General features: G+C 43.5%; 1 protein-coding gene across 1 annotated transcript; it reads right to left on the reverse strand.

The window, feature by feature from the left end:
• Positions 1-16,031: 16,031 nt before the first annotated feature.
• On the reverse strand, positions 16,032-27,499 carry PTHLH (parathyroid hormone like hormone). Its single transcript, XM_039708156.1, has 4 exons — positions 27,487-27,499; positions 26,221-26,343; positions 20,152-20,574; positions 16,032-16,484 (listed from the first exon to the last, which is right to left on the reverse strand). Exons 2-4 carry the CDS (start codon positions 26,319-26,321, stop codon positions 16,475-16,477), a joined length of 534 nt encoding a protein of 177 aa, XP_039564090.1. The 5' UTR covers positions 26,322-26,343; positions 27,487-27,499; the 3' UTR covers positions 16,032-16,474.

A 27,499-nucleotide genomic window follows, 5' to 3' on the forward strand; every position in this document is an offset into this window, starting at 1 on the left:
GCTTGGTCTGAAAGTTTCACCTCGCCCTATGGCCAACGATCTCTCAGCATGGGCAGGCTCCCAAGGGAATTTTCTCGAGGTCTTCTTGAAGGAAAGATGATGTCAGAGATCTGGCAAGGGGAGACAGTCATACCTCGGAAACCAGCATGGCTTCACCACACCCACAAAACAAAATAATAACACGGATGGTAAAATTAGGGTTGGAAATAAGGAGTGCAGTGCTGTTACCACAGGCAGAGCACAAAAAAGGGCCAGAGAAACTGGCATGGGGACAAACTGTGCTGGGATCTGCACAGAGGCAAAGGAGACCTTGGAACTAGTGAGGAAGAAGATGAGATGCAGTGGAAAAGCCCTGCTGCATTCTCAGTTGTTCTGGTACCTCACAGTAGATGGCACTGCGGAATTCCCATGGGCCACTGTGTTCTTGGGCTGACTCTGGAATGATGGAAAACTCCTCCTTTTCCTCTCCAAGGGGTGTGATCAAGGATATTAGAACTAAAAATTAGCCTAAAGACAATTGGTAGCAAATAAGATAGAAAATGGGTATTTTTAATAGAACTCCATATAACCATACAAACCCAGAAAGCATTAATGGGAAATAGCCTTAAAAGCAGAATATTAATGAGCAGATTTTTTATTTATCACATTGTCACAAAAGAGTCTATGTGAGTCTTAACTATTTGTAAAGGGAACAGAAAACTAATGTTGATATGCAAAGGTAAATAATATATTCAGGAAGCAGCATAAAAAAACCCATCCCAACCTTTCTTTACATTGACTAATGATTTTTGACTGGCAGAGGCAGGCAAAGCTGGGTAACGTGATGCCATTCCACGATGGGTTTCCAACTGGACCACAGCTGCAGCCTCAGGCTCATGGAGTTCTGGAGCCCGAGGAAACTTCATTTGCAGGACTTCCCAAAGCCTGGTATGAAAAGTGCAGTTTGGACAGGTAAGATGGAGCTGGCAGCATTACTTGTGGCTGTAAGGCCCCATCTGTAGAGGACTCTGAATATTGAATTGACTAACCTAATTGACATCTTCCCCATGGTCTGGCTCAATGCACATAATTATTTCTGAGTTGTATTGTGTCCACAGAGACTGTAGATAAATGGAATAAGGAGCTTGTGTTAAGTTGGCTTTTTCGTGACACCCAATGCCCTTAAAGTGCCTTTTACTGCTGTCTCACTGCAATAAATCCCCTGAAAAATATTCCTTTTTATTCATGAATGCTATCTGCGACTGCATGTACAAATCAAGAACACAGAAATTGCCCTGACATTTTCTAGAACCGGGTTTCAATGCAGGATTTCAATTTGCTCAGAGTTTAACCAGTCTGGTGTAAAAGCTTATGCAAGAGATTTCCCTGCAATCTTGTTGGTTTGGGTCTTTCTGACTGCCACTTCTTGTTACCTGTGTTTATGAAAACAAGATGTCAGCTTGAAAGGAAAAAAAAAAAACAAAAAAAAAAGGAGCAATTTTATTTTGTTTCCAGCTGGTTTGGCAGCAGAACTGGTCTGTTTGCTAGTGGAGAACATAATGCATGAGCACAGGGTTGCCCTTCTAACAGAATGGGAGAGCTTGACAAGGAAGAGACAACCAGTCTGATGACAAATTCATGAGCTGTTGTGGTTAGACTTTTCAGAGAGGAAATTTTCAGAAGTCTCCAGCTCCTGCTATTCTGTTTAGAGCACAGGAACAGCAGGACTTTTGGCTGGATGAATTTAGCCTTTGGTGCCCCGGCTGAAGAAAACTCAGTGACCCTTTGCAAAACTCATCTTCTGTTTGAACAAGTGCAGTTGGAAAAGGATGAATAGCCTGATCATGGCTTTTTCAGGAAACCATCATCTGTCTGTCTGAAATGCCTCTCCATGCTGTCATAGCTATTAACAGCCTTTCTTACTGTAAACACTATTTTCCTATCTTTATTTCTCGTTCGTATATTTTGTATATATAGAAGTTCTGGTGTATAATTAGCTCAAGTGTATCCTGAGACACTTGACCACTTCATCCTGGTTATGTGACCAGGCAATTGATGGAGTAATAGAAATGTTTCTTTCTCACCATCTTTTTTGGTTTTTTTAATAAGGAATGTTCACCACAGGACCAAGGGTAATTCCTTTGGCACATTTGCCTGTGTTTTCTGAAAATTTATTGAGTATCATTGTTTAGTAATGAATTCTCTGATTAATCTTCAGTAACAGTAACTACAAGAAAAATATAAACAGCTTCAAAAAGTGTGTGGGCAAATTCATAGCAGAAAAATCTACTAAGGCTATTAAATACAAAACCAGAAAGTCCCTAAACTGCAAATTGCTGGAAGTTGGAAGAGTGTTCCAAGGAAGTATCACTGTATCTTTTGCTTATAATTTTCCCTGGGCATCTGCTTTGGCCAGATTTGGAGACAGGGTCCTGAGCCAGACAGATCTTTGGTCTGACTCACTGCTGTTACAATTGTATGGAAGTGTCATGAGAGAGTTGTGACAGATGCAGGGATGCAGGTGAAGAAGTGTTGTGGGTTTTTTTTTTTGTTATAAATAACACATCTTTTTTTTCCCTTTTATTTCCTTCTCTCTTTTTCTCCCCTCCTCTTTCCCTCAAGTCATTATTTTGCTGTGTTTTACTGTGAGAAGCCATTTAGCTTTAGTCATTGTTTTGCCAGAGCTGGCCTTTGCAAATCCAACCTAACAGCAAATATTGTGGGGAAAGAGAAATCTCTCTATCCCTGGAGGAATTAAAGCTCTCAGTGAGAATTCACTGCTCTGATCCTTTGTGTAACCACAGTGTTGCTGCTGAGCTCCTGCTCTCTATTAGCCTCCCGTGCAGTCGAGGGTTTAACTTGGCAGAACTCAAGGTTTTCAGAGAAATTGGTTCAGCTCTTTAACCATCACGTTTACCAGCCCACATGCAAAATCCCTAAATATCAAAAGTCACGGATGCTTTGAAAGCACATGAAATCCATGACTCACATGACAGCTGTGACAAAAATGCAGCCCTTCTTATTGCCTTTTTGTTTATGGTCTTTCAGCCCCTTTCCAGTCTAGAAGTTCAAGTCAGTTTTCAAATAAATTAGTAAAGTTTAATTGCAATACCTTGAAATCTTTGCTAAAACTCAGATAGAGTTTTATCTGTGTTCATCTATAGCTCTTTTGAACTACAGGATAATAATAATAAAAATATACTGTTTACTTCAAAAGTCTTTATTTTATATATTTATTTAATTTATTTAGTTTTTAAGAGGTTTTTTTTTTGCATGTCTGGTATGCAAGAATTCAAACTTATGTATTTTATCATTCTTTGTTTTAAATAAACTAATATGAATATCAGCCACTCCTAAAAGTGTAAAGTCTTCAATCAGTTGTGTGTCTTCAAGCATGAGTGATGGTGGATCAAAAGAAAATTGTGAGGGCTGTCAACAGAGCTGTCAGTTCATGAACAAATTCAACTATCACAGGTTTTGAAGCCCCACACAGGGATCACCTCACTCTGTACTAATGCCACCACCTAATGCTGATATCAGCAGTCATTAAATTATGTTCTTAAGAAGAATTATCTGGGCAATAATCTGAATGTGACAAGGCCCATTGCAGCTCTTATCTGGGAAGGGAGTGAGGGCATAGAGGGAAGATCTCACAGTACATCCTCTTCTGGAAGGTATGAGCTGTGGCCTTCCCTTCCCTTCCCTTCCCTTCCCTTCCCTTCCCTTCCCTTCCCTTTTTTTTCTTCCCTTCCCGTTGGTTTTTTTTTTTTTTAATTGGTGCAGTTTTCTTTCTCTTACAACTTCTTTTCTCTCATTTTGTGTCTTGGTGAAATGTTCTTATCTGCAAGAGAAATGAACAAATTTTCCTGTTTCTACTACTATATATTTTAGAATCACATCTTTGAGCAATTCCTCCTGAAGACCTGTTGGCTGCTTTCTGGCTTTGACTTCTTTTGGAGAAATTGTAACCTGTTGGGCCTTAATTATAATGACTCCAAGATTCTCCAGCTGCCTTGGATTTTACTATTTCCTCTTGCTATATTTCTTCCACTACTCCACCTCTTCTTTGCCTCCAACTCTTCTGCTCTTCTTCTGATGACCGGAATTAAAACTTTCACTAGCAGAAATTATGGCGTGCAGCTGTGCACACCATTTGCTGATTCCAGATTCTTTCCCTCTGTTTATGCTTTCCACACAGATTGTTGCTGCCACTGGAAAAACAAATTAAATGAAACTGGCACCCGGCTCACTGGTGAGACTGGCCGTAAACAAGCCGGGGAATGTTGGAGATGGCCCTAAGAAACTGAAATCAAATAAAAAGCCCAGCTGCAAAGAACCATTTAGCACAAATGCCTAGAAAATATCCTGAAGGTGAGGCATCCCAGAGGGGGATGACTGTGGGTTGGTTTTTATTGAGTTTAATAAGCTTTGGTGTCTTTCTCCAGGTTGGGGAGGTAGAAGGTTGACTTGGAGGCCTTGAGAAGGATTTCTAGTAAAGCATGATTTCCATCCTCCTATTCTCTGCAGACTGTTTTGCTTGCTGATTAGTTAATGAGTATGTAGAATAAGGGGAAACATTCCCTGCTTTGTGTTAACATCCACATGTGGGTCTGCTGAGATATTTCAAGTCTGGAACTTGACTGGCAAAATGTTGGGTACTTTCCAACGTGTGTCTCCAGCTGCATGTGAATATGCATCCCTGAAATGCTAGCACTTGGCAGCCACCAGGATCTGCAAATATTAAAGTATTCATTCTTGGACCTACCTATATGTTTATAACTTGCCTTCCCCAACTATGTGTGAGAGTCCAAAACCAAAGAATCCCCAAATACCCTTTATGTGCTCCCTGGCACTCACTCCCACACACACTCGTACGTGCATGTGCATGTATGCATAGTTATTAGTCAAAAATACATGCAGACAGACCCAAAAAATAAGGCAGAAAGGAAAGCTGCTTTTGAAGGGGACACCACTCACAAGATGCAGCATTTGCAGCTTGATTTTTGTTCTTGTATTGGACAGCAGATATTTCACTTTTCTTCTTATTTTGTAAGGTATTCTGAGCTGAATAAGAAGTCACCAGAAACTTGTGGAGGGCAACAGGGCACATCAAAAACTGAGAGAGAGTCTATGGGGTGGGAAGGAAGATGCAGGGTAAAGAGGGGGTACTTCTAAAGGGAAGCAAAAAGCAAACTTGTATACGTTTCTGGGCTCTTATTCCAAATGAACTTGCAAACCCCTTCTCCTGTGGGTCCTGCCAATTGATTTCAGCCATTGCAAGTGATGATTGCTGCACATTCCTCTGTCAAAGAGGCAGCAGGCATGGCTGGAGAAAGCTGGGATTTAACAGCTGGCCGGGAGAAGGGTGGAAAAAGCAGAAAATGACCCCCTACATTTGAAAGGTGTGATGTTTCTTGCTTGTCCCCCTTGCCCCCACAGTGCTTCCTTTCCTCCCTCCTACACACACATTAATAAAGCAAAGGAGGATTTCAAGCTATGCAGTTCTTGGAAACAGGCTGGAGAGCCGACGGCGCTGTAAGCAGTGTGTGATCCTCCTTTCAGGAACGAGTCCCATGTGCTGTCTGCAGTGCTGGGACCTCTCTGCCAGCTGGGCAAGAGGCAAAGTCTTAGCTGAAAGTTCCCTCAGTGCTGGGAAAAACCAGTATATCTGAAGGCAGACTGGTATTATATATGTAAGATATAACGTGACTTTGTCTTTTGCAAAGGTCCCCATTCAGCAAGGCACGGAGCTGGGGGACCCTGAGCAGAGCAGGACACTTCACAGATGGTAAACACTTAGAGGAGATAAAAGTTTGATGTTCTTTTGGAGGGAAACCTGGTCAAAAGTCAAGCTTTTGATGTGGACACAAGCCTCACCTCCTGCCTTGCTTCTGCAGCCAGTGGCTCCAAATTCCAGTAAAGTCAGACTGAAGATACAGTCTCTTCTCTCACCCTTTCAGCCCCACAGCCACCACCACCACCACAAACTGGCTGGTGCATTGGAGGTCTTGCTTTCATCTGACTCATTCTCCTTTTCTGTCACAGTGACCTCCAGTGGTTCTCCTCATTTATGTCCTTCATGCTGTGACCCTCTAAAAAAATTGGGCTAATTTCTCCCTTTTTTCTTTTTTTTTCTTTTTTTCTTTTTTTCAAACATCCATAGAGAAAAATGTGTTGAAGGGATCAGTCTTTTAATCAGATTTTTATTGTTGCTTGTGTGGGCACTGGATTCCTCCCCACTGAACATGAAGGAAAGACATGCATCTGTGAGACTGGTGAAATAATTAACTGGTGAAACAGAACCATTATTTGTGACTATTAAATGAATGAGTAAAACTGTTCTCAGATCTGCCAAAATGTTCACATAGAAAAATCAGACTGCTCAAGGGGAGGGAGGGGGTGAGAAGCTTGGAAAAACTGATTTGCTGAAGTTTGAAGCAGGTCAGGGAAGGCTGGGGGAGGGGAAGGGACTAACTTCATCTCTGAGGTGGTCCCACTTTCAAGAACTTTGTGAGCCCTCTTTCTGGAAGTGGTTCTCTTTATACATTCAGACTTGGCTGGCAGCAGTCACCTTGCTTGGCCTTCCCTTATTTAAAGAAACAGCTGCATATGTCAGTGTTTTTGTTGCTCTTACTTTGTACCTTGTGCCAGAAGCTCTGAAGTTATAAGCCTGCTCACCTTATATGTACAGCTTATAAATCTGTACTCTACAGAGGGCTGATGGGACAGCCCTGGAGGATGGGGATGAAAGGGGAGGGCATCAGAGGCTAAGACTGAGACACCTCTGTAGGCAAAGAAAAGACAGATCACTGTCGACTGGAAGAAAAATTGTACAGAAAATTGGTCAAATGCTGTTAAATTCTGAGGGGTCCTTGGGGGTATTTTTTATTAAGGTAATACTGCCAGTGAACCCAAGAGAAGGTTTGCATGACTAAAGCCCTTTGAATATTGCCCTACAGCTTCCCTTGCCCTGCCTGTCCATGCCCCACAACAGTATCAAAAAACCAGAAGTCTGGGTGTTTAAGATCCTCACAAATGAATTTATTGTCTACTGTATCAGGGGAAATCTACACATAAATTTCCCAGCTTGGACGTGCCTGCAGTGTGCAGTTTTGCTTGGACATAGCTTATGTGTCTCATCTGCTGTGACCTTCCTCATTGCTGATAGCCCTGTCTAGTGGCAGAAGGGTAAATATTGGTGAAATGAGGGATGAGTCCTGAGAATCCAATGTGAGATCAGTGTCTGGTTTCTGGGCTAACTACTGATATTTTTTTGAGATGGAGGAAAAGCCTGCCTTGAGACAAGCTTGGTCACAGCACCAAGCGTGACAGAGCTCAAGGAGTATTTGGACAACACTCTCAGGAACAGGGTGTGACTCTTGGGGATGATGCTCTGCAGGGCCAGGAGCTGGGCTCAGTGATCCTTATGGCTCCACCCTTCCAGCTCAGCGTATTCTGTCATTTTGTGATTCTGAGGTTCTGTAACTCTGGAATTGATTCTGTGGTCTGTGACTCTGTGAGTCTCTGATGATTCTGCGATTTTGTGGTTCTGTGACTCTGATTCTCTGATTATTTTGTAATTCTGGGATTCTGTGGTTCTGGGATCCTGTGATTCTAGGATTCCATGAATCTGTGGTGCTGTGATTCTGTGGTTCTGTGACTCTGTGGTTCTGTGGCAGGGATTCTGTGACTCTGGGATTTGGTGGTTCTGGGATTCTGTGGTTCTGTGACTCTGTGACTGATTCTGTGAGTCTGTGAATCTGTGATTGATTCTGTGACTCTGATTCTGTCTCTGTGACTGTGACTCTGTGACTGTGATTCTGTGATTCGGTGGTTCTGGGATTCTGTGGTTCTGTGACTCTGTGACTGATTCTGTGAGTCTGTGAATCTGTGATTGATTCTGTGACTCTGATTCTGTCTCTGTGACTGTGACTGTGACTCCGTGACTGTGATTCTGTGATTCGGTGGTTCTGGGATTCTGTGGTTCTGTGACTGTGATTCTGTGACTCTGGGATTCTGTGACACTGTGACTGTGATTGATTCTGTGACTCTGGCATTCTGTGAGTCTGTGACTGACTCTGTGACTGACTCTGTGACTCTGTGACTAATTCTGTGACTGTGATTCTGTGATTCTTTGACTATGACTGTGATTTTGTCATTCTGTGACTCCATGATTCAGTATCTGTGACTCTGTGACTCTGTGATTCTGTCTCTGGGACTCAGTGATTCTGCGACTCTGTGACTCTGACTAATTCTGTGACTGTGATTCTGTGATTCTTTGACTATGACTGTGATTTTGTCATTCTGTGACTCTGTGATTCTGTCTCTGTGACTCTGTGACTCTGTGATTCTGTGATTCTGTCTCTGTGACTCAGTGATTCTGCGACTCTGTGACTCTGTGTCACTCTGTGACTGTGACTCTGTGACTCTGTGACTGTGACTCTGTGACTCTGTGACTCTGTGACTGTGATTCTGTGACTGTCACTGTGACTCTGTGTCACTGTGACTGTGACTCTGTGACTCTGACTGATTCTGTGACTGATTCGGTGACTCTGTGACTCTGTGACTCTGACTGATTCTGTGTCTGTGACTGTGATTCTGTGAGCCTCTCCCTCTCTCGGGAGGCAGCCGGTGTGCGGTGAGCACATCCAGCAGTGCCCTGGGCTGTCTGCTGGGCCGGGGATAGCTCCTGCTAACATCAACAAAAGCTCTGCAGGGTGTTTATAGTGCACCCAGAGCAGCATTCCTTTCTCGGTACCTAACAGACACTGTATGTTCCGCTGGGAATTGTTCCATGTAATCCCACCTAGGCTCTGACAAATCAGCCCACTGCTCTTCCAGGCAACTCGCCTTTGTGCTCTCTTTCCTCTTCATGTGCTAAAATCACCTAGGAAGAGCCAGGCATTCTCCTGAGCTCCTTTGTTCCCAGTATTTTCATTAGATCCTTGGGCATGGTTTTGATTATGCATGCATATGCTCTTACTACAATGCTGTTTAAATAATAACACACAGAGCAAAATGTTCATGTGAGCGTGCTCTAAATTTACTGGTGATTTTCAACCGTAAGACTGCTACGTCTGTCTCTGTTGGTCTCTGGCTGCTGGCTTTTTTTATAAGTGTAACTATTAATGGTCCCAGTGGGTTGATCTTTGTCTGATAAAAATGTCTCTTAAATGGATTAAATATAAGTGACGAATCAACTGTTGTTAGAGCTCTTAACTCCAAGTATGTACCCCATGTCATCTTATCATTATCTGAGCAGTCATAGTGATTGTGATATATTTATTTAAAGTTTTCATTCTTGTGCCAATAATGAGCCTCTAAAACTGAGAAAAGCTGAGAGTTCTGGATCTGCTTAGCCCTATGGAATCCTGATGTAAGAGTAAGTACAGCACAAAAATAAAATCCAAAATCAGTAGATGTCAGCTGCATTTCATTAATGCGGATATCATTTTCTGTATCCTATTACATGATCTGATGTTTCAGATATTAACAAATCTACTCTGTCCTGTAAGGCACTTCCTGTAGCCGTTGCACAACATCCAGGCTGCTTGAGAAGAGGCCTTTTGAAGCACAGCTTCTCTGGATCTTTCACACTCAAAAATCCCAAACTTTTGTTAAGTTTTTGTACCGATGCCAATTCCTCCCAGAAATCACTTGGAACTGTGTATCCTTCACGTGGCTGTCAGTAACTCTGTCCTGGTTGTCCCAGGAGATGAGCCCACACATCCTCCCAGCCTCTGGAGCTGGCTCTGCCCCACTCTTGCCTTCTTCTTCCCCCCTTCTCTGCAGACTCTGTGTGTTGTAGTGGTTTTGCTGTGAGTGGCTGGCAGGTTCTGCATCCAGCAAACTCCAGAGCCTCCCTGTGATCAGGGACTGAGCACTTGTGCATGTGAGAAACCCTTCTGTGGTCCAGGAGATCATGCAACCCTTGCTTATTTATGGGGAAGGAATGATGTGGGATTCATATTGGCACATTAGACTCAAACTGCTCGAGGCTGTGCAGCGAGCCTGCCAATCCAAGGTGCATTTCTCAGGATATTTGGGGAGTTACAAGGAGGCTTGTCCTTCGTCTCTGGTGATTTGATGTGTGTGAGTGGAATGTCATCGTTACACAATAAGAAGAAGATCCATCATTATCCCCAAAAGCATGATAAACCCATTTTATCTCATGAAAAATGTATTAAGCCTATGTGCTTTCCTGGTAAATCTCTCCTGGTTGTTATTGGAACAGGAACAGGAGCAATGCAAAAGGTAGAAAGGAGAAGAATCTGTTTACAGACTCTTCTTGCCTGCTGGCATTGGAAACTGTAGACATTTTAAAGTGGGTACAGCAAAGCCCTAAATCTTCCCTGTTTTGTCTCAGAATTCCAAAAGGAGACTGGCTGAGGAATTGGCTACTTAAGCTCCAGTTCTCACATGGATGGGCCACCACCCCTGTGCTCCCTGGTCGGGGTGAGAGGGGCCAGGGGGCAATTCTCATTTCACACTGGGGGTTGGTCTGATTGCTGACCTGAACCTCTGGCAGAATGTGGCACAGACACTTTTCCTCTTACTGGGAAAAGGTCTGATCCGGTTTGGATCAGGGTTAGCTGCTCCCAGTGCTTGTGTGCTTGTGTGTTTCCACGGCCTTTCAGCTAGTAAAGGCTGAGGGAGGGCAAGAACAAGTTTGTGAAAACAGGTTAAGTGTCTAACAGTGTGAAAACTTGAGCTGAATCAGAGTTGATCTCACTCCTCTAGTGCAAAATGACAAAATGGGGAAAATGGACACACAAGGTGACAAGGTGGGATTCTCTTGCCTTTTGCCTTACTTTTCTGCTTGAGTGACCCAGATCTTGTAAAATGTATTTCTAACAACAGTAATCCCCACAAATCCCTCCTGCTAGACTCTCACATGCTTGTAGATGCACAGTCATGGCAAGAAAGGTGGTTCCAATACATAATGAAGGATTTTCCTTAGTGAATGTGTAGGGCTTTCCTGTAAGTTCCACTGGAAAAAAAAATCCCTTCAAATGTTCAGAAGATTTTCTTTAGGGAACTTGGTCCACACTATGCAGAATGGCCTCAAACATGCTCTCTGAAGTCCAGGCTTGTACTCCAGCACAGCAGTGAGCCCATGAGTGTGCAGAGGATGCTCACCTGCCCTGTCAGAGAGCAGAATCCAGCTGTTGGATGGTCCGTGGCACAGACATTGCAAACCACTTTTTTGGATCACTCACACATCTGGAAAGAAAGGCATGGAGAAGGTTAGATCATAGACATTTTCCACAGCAAATTAGTTAGCATTAACTGCAGGAAAAAATTATTTGTGAGGAGAACTGTCCAGGAAACCAATTAAAATTGGACTGGGGGGGTGGGTATTCAGAGAACTGTGTGGGAAGCTGTGTGCATAACTTCCAATGAAGTCAGTGTTCAGAGGGGCATCCTGGGGGATGGATGGGCCATAAGAAAATGTCTTTAAGCATTGTCACCTTTATCTGGGTGAATATGAAACCTGTCACTTATTACCTGATGACTGTGCTCATAGCCTGGTTAAAAACTGGGATAAGAAACCACGGTGAAAAAAGAAAAGAAAAGAAAAGAAAAGAAAAGAAAAGAAAAGAAAAGAAAAGAAAAGAAAAGAAAAGAAAAGAAAAGAAAAGAAAAGAAAAGAAAATAAAAGAAAAGAAAAGAAAAGAAAAGAAAAGAAAAGAAAAGAAAAGAAAAGAAAAGAAAAGAAAAGAAAAGAAAAGAAAAGAAAAGAAAAGAAAAGAAAAGAAAAGAAAAGAAAAGAAAAGAAAAGAAAAGAAAAGAAAAGAAAAGAAAAGAAAAGAAAAGAAAAGAAATTAAACCAAAGCTACCACCACCAAAATCAACCAATCAACCAAGCCAGTGAGTGGGAGGGGGGCAGGCTACACACTAATGCTTTACATTTCTGCCCCAAGCTTTTCACACAGCTCACAAACCTTCAGAAAAGTGGACAAATGTGACTCAATTTTGAATAATTACTATGATAAAGAAATGAAATTACTTTTCCAAGGAGTCCCAATGCTCTCCCCATTAAAATTGGGGATGAATGCGTGTGCTTCTTTCCTTGCTTTGTTCTTGAATCTATTTGCAGAAACCAGTGGTGGTTTCAGTAGAGGACAAAATGTACTTTTTAGTGACTTTGTTGCTCATCTGACCCAACTCCTCATGCTGATGTTCCCATTTTATTTTGGGAGCTATCATGTTGTGGTGCTTAAAAGGTAGCTTGTGCTTCCTCTAGTTGTATCTCTTTTTTTAAAATAAATAAAACTCCTCAGACTCCACAGAAACTATCACAGCACTTTTTCTCTGCAGTAAATTATGACCAAATAACAAAATGTTTCAAACTCTCAAAGGCTGTAACTAAATACAGCCAGCAATCCCCTACTTTCTGAATCACTGCAAGAAAGCCAAGTTCTCTGTGGTGGCTCAGCAGATCAAGGGCACTTAGTCATGAGTGAACAGGCATGATCACTGCACTGTGGCTGCATTGTGTTGGGACAGTGCTGTCCACAGGTCGGGGTGGGGAATGCTTCAAACCAAGCCAAGCAGTTCCTGTGCCTGAAATGCCTTCCTTGAGAGCATAGAGCCCTTCCAGAGGACAGGCATAAACTGCGCTGGTTGTTTTCTGTGTGCCTCGGAGGCCAGATAAACGTCTGTATTTACAAAGGACCACGAAACAAACTCTGTGAGAGGAGCTCTACTGCTGCATGAGCTCCCTGTGCCAAGCTCACGGAGCCTGGGAAGGTCTGTGATGGAGGTCCAGCACAGGGGAGCTGCTGGGAAGAGCTGTCAGCATTTGATGTCTCTTAACCACTTTTAAGTTCTGTAGTAAACACGGGGACTGCTGTAAAACCAGAGCGGTGGTGGGGTGCCAAACCTGTGCTCCCCTTGGAGGTCTTGGGCAGGAACAAAGTTTCAGACTGTGCTGGTTGGGTCTGGGAGGCAGGACTGCTGCTCAGGGCACGCCTGAGTGAGGCCACCATGCCCTGGTGTCACACTCTGGTCCCACTCATTTCTTTGTAGTTCTGAGTTGTATTTGACCTCTCCAACTGAAACCCTGGAAACTGCCTTTCAGGAGATTTCAGCCAAATTTATGTGTTTAAATGTAATCAATTGTATTGCTCATAGTAAAAAATCTTTTGGAATTTCTTCTGAGAAGACCTAGGACCGCTATGGCTCACAGAGGAAAAAGTGGAAATTTGGAAGGGCATCCTCTGCATAGTGAGTGCTCTTTTATCACCTTGAGGAACATCTGGGCATGCAGTAAGCCTCTGAAAAATCACACTAATTTAATGGAATCTACTTTATCAGCAAAAGCCTCATTATGGTTCAGCTCCTGTGCATGAGTGGACTTTCTGTGCACATCCCACCAACTTCCAGACCCTGCCATCTGAGCAGGCTCATGCTCAGAGGTGATGAAGGCAAAGGATGATTTTCCCCACAGCTCCTGCTTAGCCAGGAGCTCAGGAAAAGACACTGGAATGGGGTGGTGTGAAGAAAAGTGAGGAGGAAGCTGCCCCACTCTGTTCCTGCTGGGAGGTGGGCAGAGAGCAGGAGGAATGGGGGATGCTGGGGATGCTGAGGGGAGAGCACTGCCCAGCAGTGGAAAAGTTGGGATAAAGGGCTTGGAGAAACACAAGATCAATGGCTGTGAGGCAGGATGTGGAGAAAGAAATCCAAGAGATTTCTGAGACAAGAGGTTGGTGGGGAAAGGTGCTGTGAGGGAGGTGAGTTCTGGGATTAGCTGGGAATAGGGAGAGCAAAAGAAACAGAGCTGAAAGGACATGAATGCAAGAGTGCAGCCTTCCTAGAGGTCATTCAGTAAAACATGAAATACCGAAGTTTGAGCATTATTTCTTTTCTCCTCCAGGATTTGGTGTCATGGACATTAGAAAATGCCAGGATAAGTTCTGATTCTTAGGTCCTGACCCCTGCAGGGGTACTTGAGACTAGTTAAACATTTAGGGTTTAACTGTCTGAGAAACTGAAAACTCTGGGAGATCTTGTAACCCCGTCCACAAGAAAGGCAAAGGTGCTCTAGTTTGTCTCAGAAATGGGCATCTTCAGGATTTATTTTCCTTTGGGTGAGAAACTGAAAACTCTGGGAGATCTTACCCCCCACCATAAGAAAGGCAAAACTCCTCTAGTTTGTCTCAGAAATGGGCATCTTCAGGATTTATTTTCCTGCAAAGCTGAGAGCTCAAAAAAGTATTGCATTCAGCTTGGTGGAGTCTGCAGCGCCGACTTTCAAACCAGTCTGTGAAGCACAGGCTCCACACACAGATTTTGTAAGATCTGTGCAAAAGTTTTTCAGAAAAACAGGACTTTTGCTTAAACTCACTACAATTGCAGGTTTTGCCTATAGGAAACTAGGAAAAAAATTACAAGTCTTCAATGGACAGTGGAAGGATACAGGGCAGACCAGAGACACTTCAAAATCAGTTTTCCTCTTATGAGGAGGCCACTTCTGTGGAGCCAAGGTTAAGCACTTGGGTTTTTGGTTTGGTTTATGCTCTTTGGGCCCCTGTCTGCCAAGGCTCATCCTTTTTCATGAAGATAAATTGCCTCTGACCACCAGAGACTTCAGTTTTAGTTCCAGCTGGGATACGCTGGTAATCCTGAGATACAAAATTGTCTTCTGAATATATTGCAGTTAACTTCAGTTGTATAAATCCAAGCATTAGCTGGATACTATAAATAGGCAGGATGTGCAAGGAGGCCAAGTCAGAAATGTGCAGAAACCCTGCCTTTTTTCCTTAGTGTTATGCTTCATCATGTACTATATTTTTCATCTGCAAAGGAAACAGCATGCACGTGCTTTGTGGCTGTTGTAATTAACTGGACATAATGAAGTGTTGAATTTCACACTCCAGAGAAGTAGATTGGGAAGGATGGGTAATTTTTTGTCAAGTTTTTCCGCTTTTAGTATTTTTTTGGAGGTAATTTTCTGCAAGATTGGGTTGGGAGCAGGAGTACATCTGGTTTATATTACATGATGGCTGTACTTTGGCAATGGAAAAAGATGGCACTTAAAAAAAAGGAAAAGAATAAAAAAGAAAAGTTTGGCAACTACAGAACAGAGCAACAATTACAAGAACTATCTTAAAATTCCCAGGATTTGTGATTTATTTTTCCGTGCTTGCATTTTTCTGATGTTGCTGGTGTTAAAGGAGTGGGACAGAGGAAATTCAGTTGGACTTTGCAAAGTTCAGCTATCTCTGTGAAACAATTCCCTTTACTCAGGTTGCCCACACAGCAGCTGCTGCGATTTGAACACGGAAGGGATAAAAGCAAGAAAAAGGGATAAAAGCAAGAAAAAGTGATAGATCATGACTTTTTTTATCGTGTTTCCTTCAGCCAGACATGAAGTCTTGAAGGGGGTATCTCTCTTAGCTGGTCTCATCTGTGGGGACGAGGCAGAAGCAGGATTAATGCGGATGGCTTTGGAAACAGAGCCCTGTGAGGCATCTTTGTGGTGGGAGAGGGGGAAATTTATTCCAGCAACACAACAGCACCTGGTGGTGCAGTGGTCAGTTTGCAGCCTCTGCATATCCACCCAGAAAAACAGGTTTTGCCCCCTCACACAGGCAGGAGCACAAAGAGCTGAGGCTCTGCTGGTGCTGAGGCCATCAGGCTCTGGGTTGGGAGCCCAGGGCAGTGAGCTGGGCTTGGCTGGGCAGCCTGGGACCTGCGAGCACCTTCCCAGGGCTGCTCCTTACTCCCTCCAGTTTGGAGAGTGCAGGGGTTCTGGGAATGGGCACCTTGGGAATCTGCTTCCTCTGGGAGCTTTTCTCACCCCCAGGTTGTTCAGCTACTGAGTAACCTGAAATAGAACACTGGAACAAAAATATGTTCTGAGTGATCTTTAAGTAAAAGCTAATGTGATAATGTGGGAGTTTGGACCAATGTAAACACATTACATCTAAAACAATTTTCAGATGTAGTAAATAAAAAAAAAATTGTTCCTGCTCTTGAAATTCCCAAAAAACACATTTTCCTTTTGACTCATGATTTAGATTATATTTTATTAGACATTTTTTACAAATTTTAAAATACTGCTATTATACATGCACAAAGGAAAATCAGTTTGAACAATTTTATGTAGGCATTCATTGAAATCAACCACAAAACAGGAACATTTTATGTCAGTTATCAATGTACTCAATATGTATATCTAAAGTGCATTATGTTACAAAAAATATAGAAAGTCAGCAGCACCAAGATACGTTCACAAAATAAATACACCAGTCAACAAAATAAATTATGGTAAATGTGACAATAATAATTGTCTTAGCCTTAGCCAAAAAAAAAAAAAAAAAGGAAATTTCACAATAACCAAATGTGCAGTTTCAGAGAGCAATGGGGGGAAAAGGTTTTATTCTGAGCATTTACAATATTTACAGGTAATAAATATTTTAATACTTCCCATATGTTCACTATTACAGAATACTGCAATGTGTCTTCCAAATATCTCTTGCTGAAAATGTCAGCGCCTCCTGCAAAGAAAAGAAAGGACAAGAAAAACAGAAAAATTAATTAATTTTCATTTTTCCACTTCAAAAGTGTGGACACAGAATCAATACCAAGAGTGCCACAGACTGTAACAGGTGTGCCTTGCTAGTAACCTTCTGCTAAAACAGGGCCTGTTTGACCATGCCACAGTTTTAGACATTTATTCAAGATCTCTGTTATGTTTTTCTCAATGGAGCTCCTCTAGAATTGTGCTGACCCACAGTTTGTCACACACTGAGGCCATTGTACCCTCAGAGGAATGGAAAGGGGCTTTATTATTATTTAGAGCCACCTGCAAGAAGATACCTGAGCACTACAGGCAGAAGAATTGTATCACCCTATGATAAAAATGTCAAGTGCTGAAAAGAAAAAAATACAGTTGGAGAAAAGCAAAAATAATTTTGAGCCCTTGTTAACGCTGTGGCGATGCTGTGTTGGCTGCTGGGGTGTGATGCCATTTTCTGATGAAAACAGTGCCATGGGGCTCATTTGCTCTCTTTTTCCCACTGAGAGACAGCCCTTAGGCAGGGGGATGTTTGTGTGTGTGAGCAAAGGCTGCTCAGGGCTTGGAGGTAAAACAGTGCCATGGGGCTTATTTGGTCTTTTTTTCCCACTGAGAGACAGCCCTTAGACAGGGGGATGTGGTGTGTGTGAGCAAAGGCTGCTCAGGGCTTGGAGGCAGCACACCATTCATGGCATCTCTTCCTGTGCCTGGCTGAGTGAAAAGGCTCTAATCCTGAAACTTTCCCTCTGGGAGACAGAGAGCTTGATCCTGAAATAAAGCAACCATCCCATCCTGTTACCCTGCAGCTCCTGATCAGTTCAGCCCTGCTGAAGCAACCAGCTGCACCCAGTCCTGAGGCCTGGGAGGTCTCCAGGGGATGCTGCAGGCTGGTGTGAGCTCTCTCCCCATGAGAACAGAGCAGAGCCAGTGGATTCCTTGTGCTCCCACATGAAGTCTCTCAGAGGTGCTGCAGGAAATGCTGAAGGGTTGGGCTTTTTTTCCCTGGGAAACACCTAAGATATAGGATGGAGTGGGATTCTCTCTGCTGCAGGGCTGATCACCAGAGCTGGGGGTAACATCCCATGTGGCAAAAGTGTGTGGGTGTGAGGCACAAGAAAGCTCAGCTCCTGGAGAGTTTAAAGGGTTTTCTTAACATGCACATTGAAAGAGAGGCTACATCTCTCATTTGGGAGTTTACACATTCAAAAGGTATTGTTTTTTTTGTTTTGTTTTGTTTTGTTTTTTTTAATTCAGTAAGAGTACCTTAATTTAATTTAAATGGGAATATAGATGGAATGTTCATGAGAAATAACTTTTAAAGTGCCTGGAATGTAAATGCTAGCATGATGCTCCTTGATAATTAGCTAGCAACAATACTAGGGTCCATTTCAGGATATATTCCAACAGGTGTTACAATGGCACATAATTCATACAGCATGGCTGTGCATGTCTGCATTACTCAGGCCTATTTCTGAGAGGGTGACATTTTCAATTTAACCTGGATTTTAGGCTTGGTTTTAAAGTTTAAGCTAAGCCACATCTTGACAGTGGGCTCTGTACTAAAGATAATTTGCAAGCTGCATTCTGTGATTTGGACTTAGGTTTTGCAAGATTGGTTTCTTCCACGAGATACTTCTTGTAGTAAGTTAAAAGATCTAGAGTTAATATTTTTGCTGTCCATTTTTTCTTTTTTTGGACCTAAACCCAAAATTTTGTTTTCAAGACTGATCAGAGAGTATTGGCATGAAGATTTATTCCAGGGTGTTCAGCAGAAAAGAAGCATAGAGCTACAGTGAAAATCATGCTTAAAGTTTACATCTTTTGCCAGCCTACTGAGACAAGTAAAAACTCAGGTACTAGAAGCTTCTTAGGGCTGAACCCATATATTCTCAGTACTTGTGAAGAAGGAATTCCCTTTTCCTTTATTAACAAACTCTCCTTGTTTAATCATCTCCAATTAATTATCTAAAATATAGGCTCTCTTTAGGAATCTCTGAGAAATGCTGCATTTGGATGTTGGACCCCACAGTAAAGCTGAGAGCCTTCAGCCATCCAGACACACTTTAAACAGAAAGGCTGGACTAGGAAAATCAATAAGGGTGTACCTGTCTTTTATATATCCCATTAGATGGACACCAAAGACAGAACAGCAAGAAAAAGAAGTAACTGTTGAAATTCCCTAGGATGTTTCTCCCTACATTCTAGATTTCTTTGTGCTCAAGACAGGTGTCATATACTGACAAGCACAGTCCCTTGATATCTGTTGAAACCTCAGGCACCTCCTGAGCAGAATCCCGAAGTCTGCCTTCCCAAAGGTGCTGAGACAAACCAGTGTCTCTTACTCTCCTCCTACCTGCTACAGTCATGCCAACTGGTTTATGGTCTGGGACGCCCTGGTTTATGGTCTGGGATATCCTGGTTTATGGTCTGGGATGCCCTGGCCCATGGTTTGAGTGCCCAGCCCCAGGTGTTGGTAGCTTCTGTAGATGCCAGCACAAGCTGAGGTGATGGAGCACATTGCAAACTGTGGCCTGTAAAGCTTAATCCCAGGCTGGATTTTTCATAAATCCCACAGCTCGTGTGTCTTTCCAAGGGATTTTCTGTAAGCAAGTGCACTTCCCTGATTTCTCTCTCCTGCCAAGGTGAAGGGGAGGAGGAGAGAAAAGGATGGGGTTTTGCTGGTGAAATGCAAACATTTGAGGAGAACAGAAGAGTGGAATCCTTGGCTTTGTCTGCAAGTGTGCAGATTTCCACTCAAGCTGAGATGACTGCAAGGGGATGGTTCACTTGGGACATCTAGGCTGATGTCTCCAGGCCACTAAAAACCCTTCAGTGTCATGCATGAGGAAAGCACGTCCCTCTCCAAGAGCAATGCTAAACATTTTTAAGCAGCAACGTAATTGCTTCACAAGCTGGCAAAAAGATGGAGCTGAATTAAAAAATCCTAATGGCAGGGAAAATTTTATGGTGAAAGGCTGGTCTGCGTTGTTTGCAGATATTACCGAGAGAGAATTTTTCCATGTTCTCCCATAAGGTTAAACAGTGAAATGAAAAACTGTAAAGCAAGGGTAGGAAAGGTGCCAAAAAGGGGAGGTGTTGAGAGGAAGGAAAGAAAACTTCACCATTTTATAGATGCACAGCCTTAAATAAAAGTCAAAGCTTTCAATCTGCTGAGGCCCAAGTGTGGGACTAAGATACGATGTGAGATACACTACGGTTAAAGCAAGAAGGGAAAAATTTAGTGACTGTGATCTGCTTCCTTTTTACAGAATTACCTTCACTTACTACTCAGCTTCAAGAAGCGTATTTCGGCAATGAGTTGTTTATGTGAATTGTGCTTCCTTTTTACAGAATTTTACAGAATTACCTTCACTCAGCTTCAAGAAGCGTATTTCGGCAATGAGTTGTTTATGTGAATTGTGTCTCATGGGAAAGAAAGGCTCTGTCCCCAGTGCAAAGTGGAAGAGGCACTTACCTGCCAAGAGCACCTTGAGACTGTGCTTGAAAAGCCACTGGCAAGTCATGAGCACAAAGATCTGCTTTTACTCCCAGTTTGAGTGAGGCCTTGGCCTCAGCCTCTCACACCAAGGGATAATGACTTCAGTTAAATAAATGGCATGCTCCCCAAAAGAATATAGCAGAATTACCTTAAAGTTTGATTATGTGTAGTAACAGAGATGTCCAAGAGTGGGTTCTCAGTCACGATGTCTCCGTACAAGCCAGAATTTAGCCAAGCTGAGCGGGTTCGCCTCTTTTTCTTCTCTTGTTCCTTACGTTTTCCAGGCTTTGCTTTCTTTTTCTTCCCTGACACCTTCAGGGGCTGCTCCTTGTAGGTCTGTGATTTGTTTGTCTCCTGAGTTAGGTATCTGCCCTCATCTTCGCTGCCAAACCGGACAGGGTAGTTCTTGGTGTTGGTGGCGGGTTTAGGGTTAGGTGACACCTCTGACGTTGCACGGATCTCTGCAGTGTTGACACCTTCAATTAAATTTTGAAGGAATATTCTTCTTCGTAAGTCTTGGATTGACTTGCCCTTGTCATGCAATAGCTGGTGCTCTGATACGGCTCGTTTGCTAAAAGAAGAAAAGAGAGGAGAGGGAAAAAAATTATTTACAATTTGTTTATTGCCCAGTGTTTGGCAGAGCTCCTCTCTTCTCTGGCTGTGGTGGCCACAGTGACCATGTACCAGGTTTGGAGACATCCAGTGAAGCCAGACTGCTGGAGCAAGTCCTGCTTCATCCTCAGAGTAGCTGCTCTCAGCAGAGAAGAGATAGACCTAAGTGGGTAATAATTCTCAGCTGACCGATCACACACCACTGGAGCTGGATTAGTCACTGCTCTGTTCTAGGAAAGCATCATGACTCTTAATATATCACACTTGAGGCAGTAAAAGCAGGAAGGCAGTTGTCAGAGATAGGAAAACTAAAGGGTCAGATAATGCAGCAAGGGAGGGAAAACCCAGCACATGTACTGGAGCCGGAAGCAGTGTTTATACAACATCATTCTAGTGATTTTCTTCTGCTCAGTCGTGTACTTCAAAAACATAAACAAGCACATAAAAGTGCATTTTACTCCTGTATTTAAAGAAGAGCAAATGCAGGAGTGTAAGGGAAAGATGTTTGAATTTGGGTGCCTAAAGCACAGGCACTTCAGTCCATAATGATCTATCCAAGGAGGCAGCCTGAGCATCAGCAGAGATGAGCCTCAGCCACTCCTGTGGATTTACTGCTTGGTCACTTGTGTCTAATTATGGTTTTAGATGCCCTCCTAGTATTGCTTGAAGTGTGAACTTTTGGGGCCAAATTTCTTGTGTGCTGTGCTGTTTGAATTTTATGCAAACCCTCTTCACTGGATCTTTTTCAAGAGCATCCTGGTTTGTTAGAGTGGTTTTTCCAGAGTTCATCCTGACCTTTTGGTACACTGAGCTCTGTCTTGTTTTCAAGGAATTGGGAGCTGAGTAGCTATCTGTCTTTTAGAGATGTTGTACTGGCAAGGAATGTATTAAACATCTGAGGAAAGAAGATACAAATGACACCTGGATAATAAATAACCAGAGAAAATGTGAGAAAATACATGACTTTTTCTTGAAGTGGAATAGATGCACAGCTGTGCTGTGAACCACAGACAGAGCACAAGCTGGGATTTTAGCTACGTTCCCATGAATGCAATAATACAGTTTATCCTTCCAATTGCTCTACTCCAGCATGCAGAGTTTGGCTATGGAATCTCTCCTCTTGAATCAGGGTATGGCAATTTACTGGATTCTCACCGGCCAAAGAAATTCCATTCACTGCTTTTCTTGTCCTATAATCATTTGGTCAATTAGCTGGGTAAGAAGTGGTTTCTGCACGTGGGTGAACTGGAAGAAGACACTTCATTGGGAGTGAATACTCCTTCCATCCCATCCCTCTTTTTCCTGCTATGTTACCAGATTTGAAAATACAAAATATTTGGGAGTGTTTTGCAGGTTCTCTTTCTCAGTCCCCTCAGCCAAACTCTTCAGGTTTGTGACTTGATCAACAGTAGAGCTATTGGAAGTTGGCAATTTCACGTAGCTCTGTTTTAAGGGCATCCCCTTCAATTTCTGTCTTTGTAGAGCTGCACTTTTTGTGTATTGGGTTCAAGTGATGGATTGAAGTGATACTACATCTTCATTGCTCAGTGCAAAATTCAAACAGCAGCTTTCCCCCATTCCAACATGACTGGAAGATAACTGTCAAAATCTTCCTTAAAATCAGCTCTGCATATACAGAGGTTTGTGAGTACACACGTAATCAAATATTGTCTGTGTTTTAAGTGTCCCAAAATCAGCATCTTTATTGCTCAGTGCAAAATTCAAACAGCAGCCTTCCCCCATTCCACAATGAGACTGGAAGATGACCGTCAAAATCTTGCTCAAAATCAGCTCTGCATATACAGAGGTTTGTGAGTACACACGTAATCAAATATTGTCTGTGTTTTAAGTGTCCCAAAATCAGTTTTGGATTACTTCAGCCTTTAGGACAAATATTTTATGCCCCTCTTCTAAATGTCCCTAAGCAAAAATGCAATGTGACAATGCTAAGCTGGTCCCATATCTTGTCTTTCTCTTCAGTGCAGCTGTGACCATTAACACAAGCTCGTGATCTCCCTCAGAAGCAGTTTTTTGAACAAGAGCGATCTCCAACACCCTTCTCATTAGGGTCAGTCTGACTGGCAGGTAGGCCAATAAAACCAGCACCCTGGGCTCCTCTGTGCCACTGCCTCTGTGCTGCCTGACAGGCTGTCCAGTGTGACTCAGGTTACATTCCCAGCTCTACTAGCCTATTTTCTCAGGAAATCTGCATGGGAAATGCAGTTCTGCTTTCACTCTTCTAGTTCATAGAAAGTGTATGAAATCTCTGTGCTTTAGGGAGTGTAAACCAGTGTCTCATGTGATGAGCAAAGCTTTCCTACTGCCTCTTGTGAACTACCAAGGATAATTCCTTCTATCACAAAGGAAAAAAGCTGCCTTAATCCTCTAATGTGTATTTGGTCAACTTCCCCACTGTGACAAAATCTTGACTCTCCAAAGCCTGTTATTAAAGTCCTCTTGATTGAAAACCTAATCCATTTTACAGAGCTGAAACCTAAACATTTGGTTCCAGTACACACAAGGCAGTCAGAGAGCATTACAAGATCTACATCTTGAGTGAGTATGCATTTCCAAAATAATGCAGGGATTGACGTGTGAGGGATTGGTGTGCCAAACAGGGTAGGTTTCTCTTTAAATGTCTGTATGATATTTAGCATCAAGTCTGGCCCCAAATAACATTCTGCTATTCCAGATGATTGTATAACATTATGTAGTGTTACATTTCACATGACTTTTATTACTCAGCCAGACTTAAGGATTACATTTTGCCTACCAGCTTCCTTTGTATACTCTAGACCAAAAAAACCTCCTTGAAACAAAGATGTGGTAGATAAGTATCTCTTTGACCTTCTGCCTCCTTCTGCCTCAGTTATTCAAACAACTCCTGTGTTTGTAAGTCATGGAGAAAGGCTTGCCCAAGAGGACTGATGTAAGAAGTGCTGCATAATGGAGATATCAACAATATCTCACCCACACACTCAGAGTAGGAAGGCAATGGAGACTGCAGTGATTGCATTCACATATTGGCCACAATATGGAAAAAAACATTAGGCTGTTAGGGTTAAGATGACCCACTAGAGGTCCCTTCCATCCTTCTATAAAACACACCTCTCATCCAAGGAAAAGGATCCTGTACCCAAACCAAGAGCAGTAAATGCTAAGCTTACATGTGGCAGACACTTTTGAGAGAGGGATGTTGATGGTTTGTACTTGACCAGAGCATCCAAACTAATTACTGCATCCAAGTACACTGTGTACATATGAGGCTGAGTGTCTCATCATGGGGACAGCAGCAGAAATCCATGACTTGTGGCTATCCTGATTTCACGTACTTCCAGATAAGCTGCTCTTTTCAGCCACATTCCTCCTTCTTCTTTTTTTTTTTCCTTGCATTATATCTAGCATTTCTAAAAGGCAACCATCTTCAAGCTACAGCTTTCTATCTCAGAGAGCTGCTCTTATTTAGCTGTTATTATCCTTGACTGTTCATGTTGGGTCTGATCCCAAATTCAGCAAAATAACTGAGGAGGATTCAGTCAGCTCTCTGTATTTTGCAAGACTGAGTGCCCTTGCCACTGACTCCAAAGGGAGGGAAATCTGCTCAACCTATCTCAGGCTTCAGAAAAATATTTTGAACAGATCTAGGGACATGATGCTGCGATGTCTGGACATGATGATAAAAATATGTAATTTCATTTTGAGGCATTACTGGTTTCTCAGAAGTTCTTTAGCAGCTAAAGCACTCCTATAACAAATAACATGTCTGGAAAACTTTTCTTGGGACAATTTGCTATTGCTTTCCATGAGATATTTGCTTCAGCAAAGTCTGTAGAACCAGGCCTATGTAATTTTGATTATTTTTGCATGTCTATAATAATGTGCTTCAGTATTTTCATCCATTACTGGCTTAAGTTTTTGACTGAGAAAAAAAAATCTCAAAGCCTAAATGAGTTATTAGCCATTAACTCTAGGAATGGTTTGTGGTGGTATTAAAACAGGACACATGTTTGAGTGTGGTGTCTGTGTTTGTGCTGTGCCCACAAACAAAACTACATGAATGCCACTAACTGACAGCTGACTGGTTTCTTGTGTGTGTTTTACAAGCCAGAGCAAAGAGGGAGCTGAGAAATGCGTTTTCACTGGTTAACTTACACTTTTCTTCCCCCCTGTCAGGACAGAATGGGGAAGTTGGGAAGACCTCTAATCCTGACCTTTAAAAACAAGTGTTAGAACTACGCTAACTTCAAAAAGAGAAAGAGTATTTCTCTGCAAATCTATATTTTTTTTAAACAACCAATTTTGGCTTAGATCCAGTTCAGAGTTTCCTAGCCAAGAAAATAACAGCATCTAACTGCACTTCAACCATTTTATTTTTTTAAATTTATTTTTTAAACTTAAGTTTAATTTCTCTATATAATATGGTCCCAAAAGAAAGAAATAGCCCAAGAACAGCTTTCAGGAGTACAAAGCAGTTAAAGGTTAATGGACTGAGAATAATACACTGTAACATTATCAGCAATAACATGTTCTACACAATTTGCTGTAGGAGATTTGTAATAGCTCTCTGCCTGGTGCCAAAGTTTAGGTGTGTCTGAAGTCGCTTCACCTGGGGTATTTTTTTTTTTCTTTTGTGTGTTTGGGGTTTCTTTTTTTAATTATTATTATTATGTGTGTTGCTTAACTGGCAGAGGAAATGCTATTTGGGGACTTGTCCTTATGTATGCAATAAAACATTTACAAGGAAACCCATCTGAAATTGTTTGCTGTGTCATGTTTCCCTGTAAGTTGTGATCGGATTTTCCAGCGCTCTTTCTCCAACTTGGCTTCCTTTGGAACTGAATAACAATACAGCCCTCCCCAGTGTGACTGAGGTGTTTCTTCCTTAGAAAATCTGATGCAAGTCCAGAGAAAGCCAGCGAGTTAGATGTGCGAGACAGCTGCTCCTGCATCAGTGCAGAGGCTTCTCCTGCACTTTGTGTATGGGTATTGCTATAAACCGGGCTGATTATTTTGGAAGAAGCAAAAAGGTCATTTCCTGAACAGACTGTCTTAAGTTACACTATCATTTATCAAAAAATATTCCTCTGCCTATAAGTAAGATACTGGACTCCCTTTGGATTTTTTTCCCTCTGAAGTGGCAGAAATCCAAAGAAATTGTTCAGTACTTCAGTGTCATGATGGCCCTCACTTCTGCATGTTTCCCCTACCCCTATCAATATTGGCTCCACGCCAGAGCCGAGGAAGTGTCTGTAAGTTAGTGCAACACACAGCATTTGGATAAACCGGGATGCTCCCTGCGAGGGTCCCGGGCAGCTGCGCAGCAATCACCCAGGTGTGTCGGAGGAGAAGCCCCTCAGCTTTCACACGGCCTCCCCCAGAGCTCTGCAAGGCCAGAGAGCTGCAAAGCGCCTTTTCCCTGCCCCGAATATGCTCTCAGGTGAGCACCTGGGGCAGGTAAGCCCCGCGCAGAGCCGGCAGCGCTGCGGAGCCTCCCGGGCTCCCTCCCTCCCTCCTTCCCTGCTCCCCACCCGCCCCGCGGCCGCAGCGAGGGCGAATAAAGGCAAAGAAGAAAAAAAAAAAAGAAAAAAGAAAAAGAGGAACTCACAGTCTGCGGCTGATCCCCTCCACTGATCTCCCGTAGGAGGGCACGGAATAACTCAGCAGGAACACAGCGAAACTCCACTGCTGGAAGAGTTTAGCGAACATTGTATCCCCCGGGGCTGAAAACCTGCAAGGAAAGAGAGGTCAGTCCCGAGGGACAGATGCGCCAGCGCCGTCCTCAAGGAGTCCCCGCTTCGGCTCTACCAGCTCCGAGGCTCTGAAGGAAAAACAAACTTTCTGAGCTCTCGGCTCACTCCTTCCAAACTTCGCTCTGTCTCTCTCCCTTCCTTGCTGTCTGCCTCTCCCTCCCTCCCTCTTTCCCTCCCTCCCTCCCTCTCTCTGTCTCTCGCTGCCCGCAGGCAAGATCTCTCTCGGTATTAGTTCAAAAAGCATCGAGCTCTCGTTTGAACAGGGTTAGAGCGGGGTTCAGCGAGTTCCCTGAGCCCTGTTTAGTTCTAGTCCGCTAAGCCACTCTCTCAGGGCTTCATGCTACAGCAGAAGCCCTCTTTGCAGATAAGGAAAGATTCCCAAAAAGTCAGCTCAGCTTCTCTGTAAACACTCGCGGACACACAAACACACACACACAGACAGAGGCGGAGGGGGAATGCATCTCCACATCTGCCTTTCAGTATACCTCTGCAAAAAAAAGGGTCAGGTTCACGTCCCCAGCTGCCAGAAAGTTTTGGTCCCCAACAGTGACAAGGAGAGAGAGACAAGCGGTGACAAGGAGAGACAAGCAAAGGTCGCTGCCTCTCTGGAGAGCCCGAGAGCTCTGGGAGGAGCGGCAGCCCCGGGAGGGAGGCTCGGGGGCTGGGAAGCACGCTTGGCTCGGCAGGTTGGACCGGGCTGCAGCCCGCGATGTTCACACGCTCCGGAGCAGCCTCCGGGAGACCTGCGGGAGCACGGAGGGTTTTGCAAAGAGATGGCGCCCTAGGAACATGTGCGGAGAGAGCGAGAGCCCGGGCGGGATACCCACAGCCAAAACGGAGACTGGGAACCAGCGCTTCCCGGGCCCGCAACCAAAAAGGAGCGAAGAAAGGGAAACTCCGGGCAGCACACGCACCCAGCGCGCCCCAAGGACTCGGAGCGAGCTCTCCGCATCCTCTGCAGCCGCGCTCCTCTCTCGCTCACCTTCCAGCTCCCCCTTTCTGTGTTTACCCCCGGGTCAGCGTCTCCCCTGCCGCGGGGGTTCCTCCCATCGCTGGGAGCACTTTTTAGCTCAAGCCCCAAAGCGCTGCCCGGGACTGCTGCCGCCTTGCCTTGCACGCACCTACCGTGGCCGC

This window comes from Passer montanus, unplaced genomic scaffold, assembly GCF_014805655.1.
Source record: "Passer montanus isolate IOZ18808 unplaced genomic scaffold, ASM1480565v1 scaffold20, whole genome shotgun sequence".
NCBI lineage: Eukaryota > Metazoa > Chordata > Aves > Passeriformes > Passeridae > Passer > Passer montanus.

Excerpts from the sequence above, each read along its gene's own strand:
- PTHLH (XM_039708156.1), bottom strand. The coding sequence starts at position 26,321 with ATGTTCGCTAAACTCTTCCAGCAGTGGAGTTTCGCTGTGTTCCTGCTG. Across the intron at positions 20,575-26,220 it reads GAGGGGATCAGCCGCAGACT|CAAACGAGCCGTATCAGAGC; the intron begins GTGAGTTCCTCT and ends TTCTTCTTTTAG.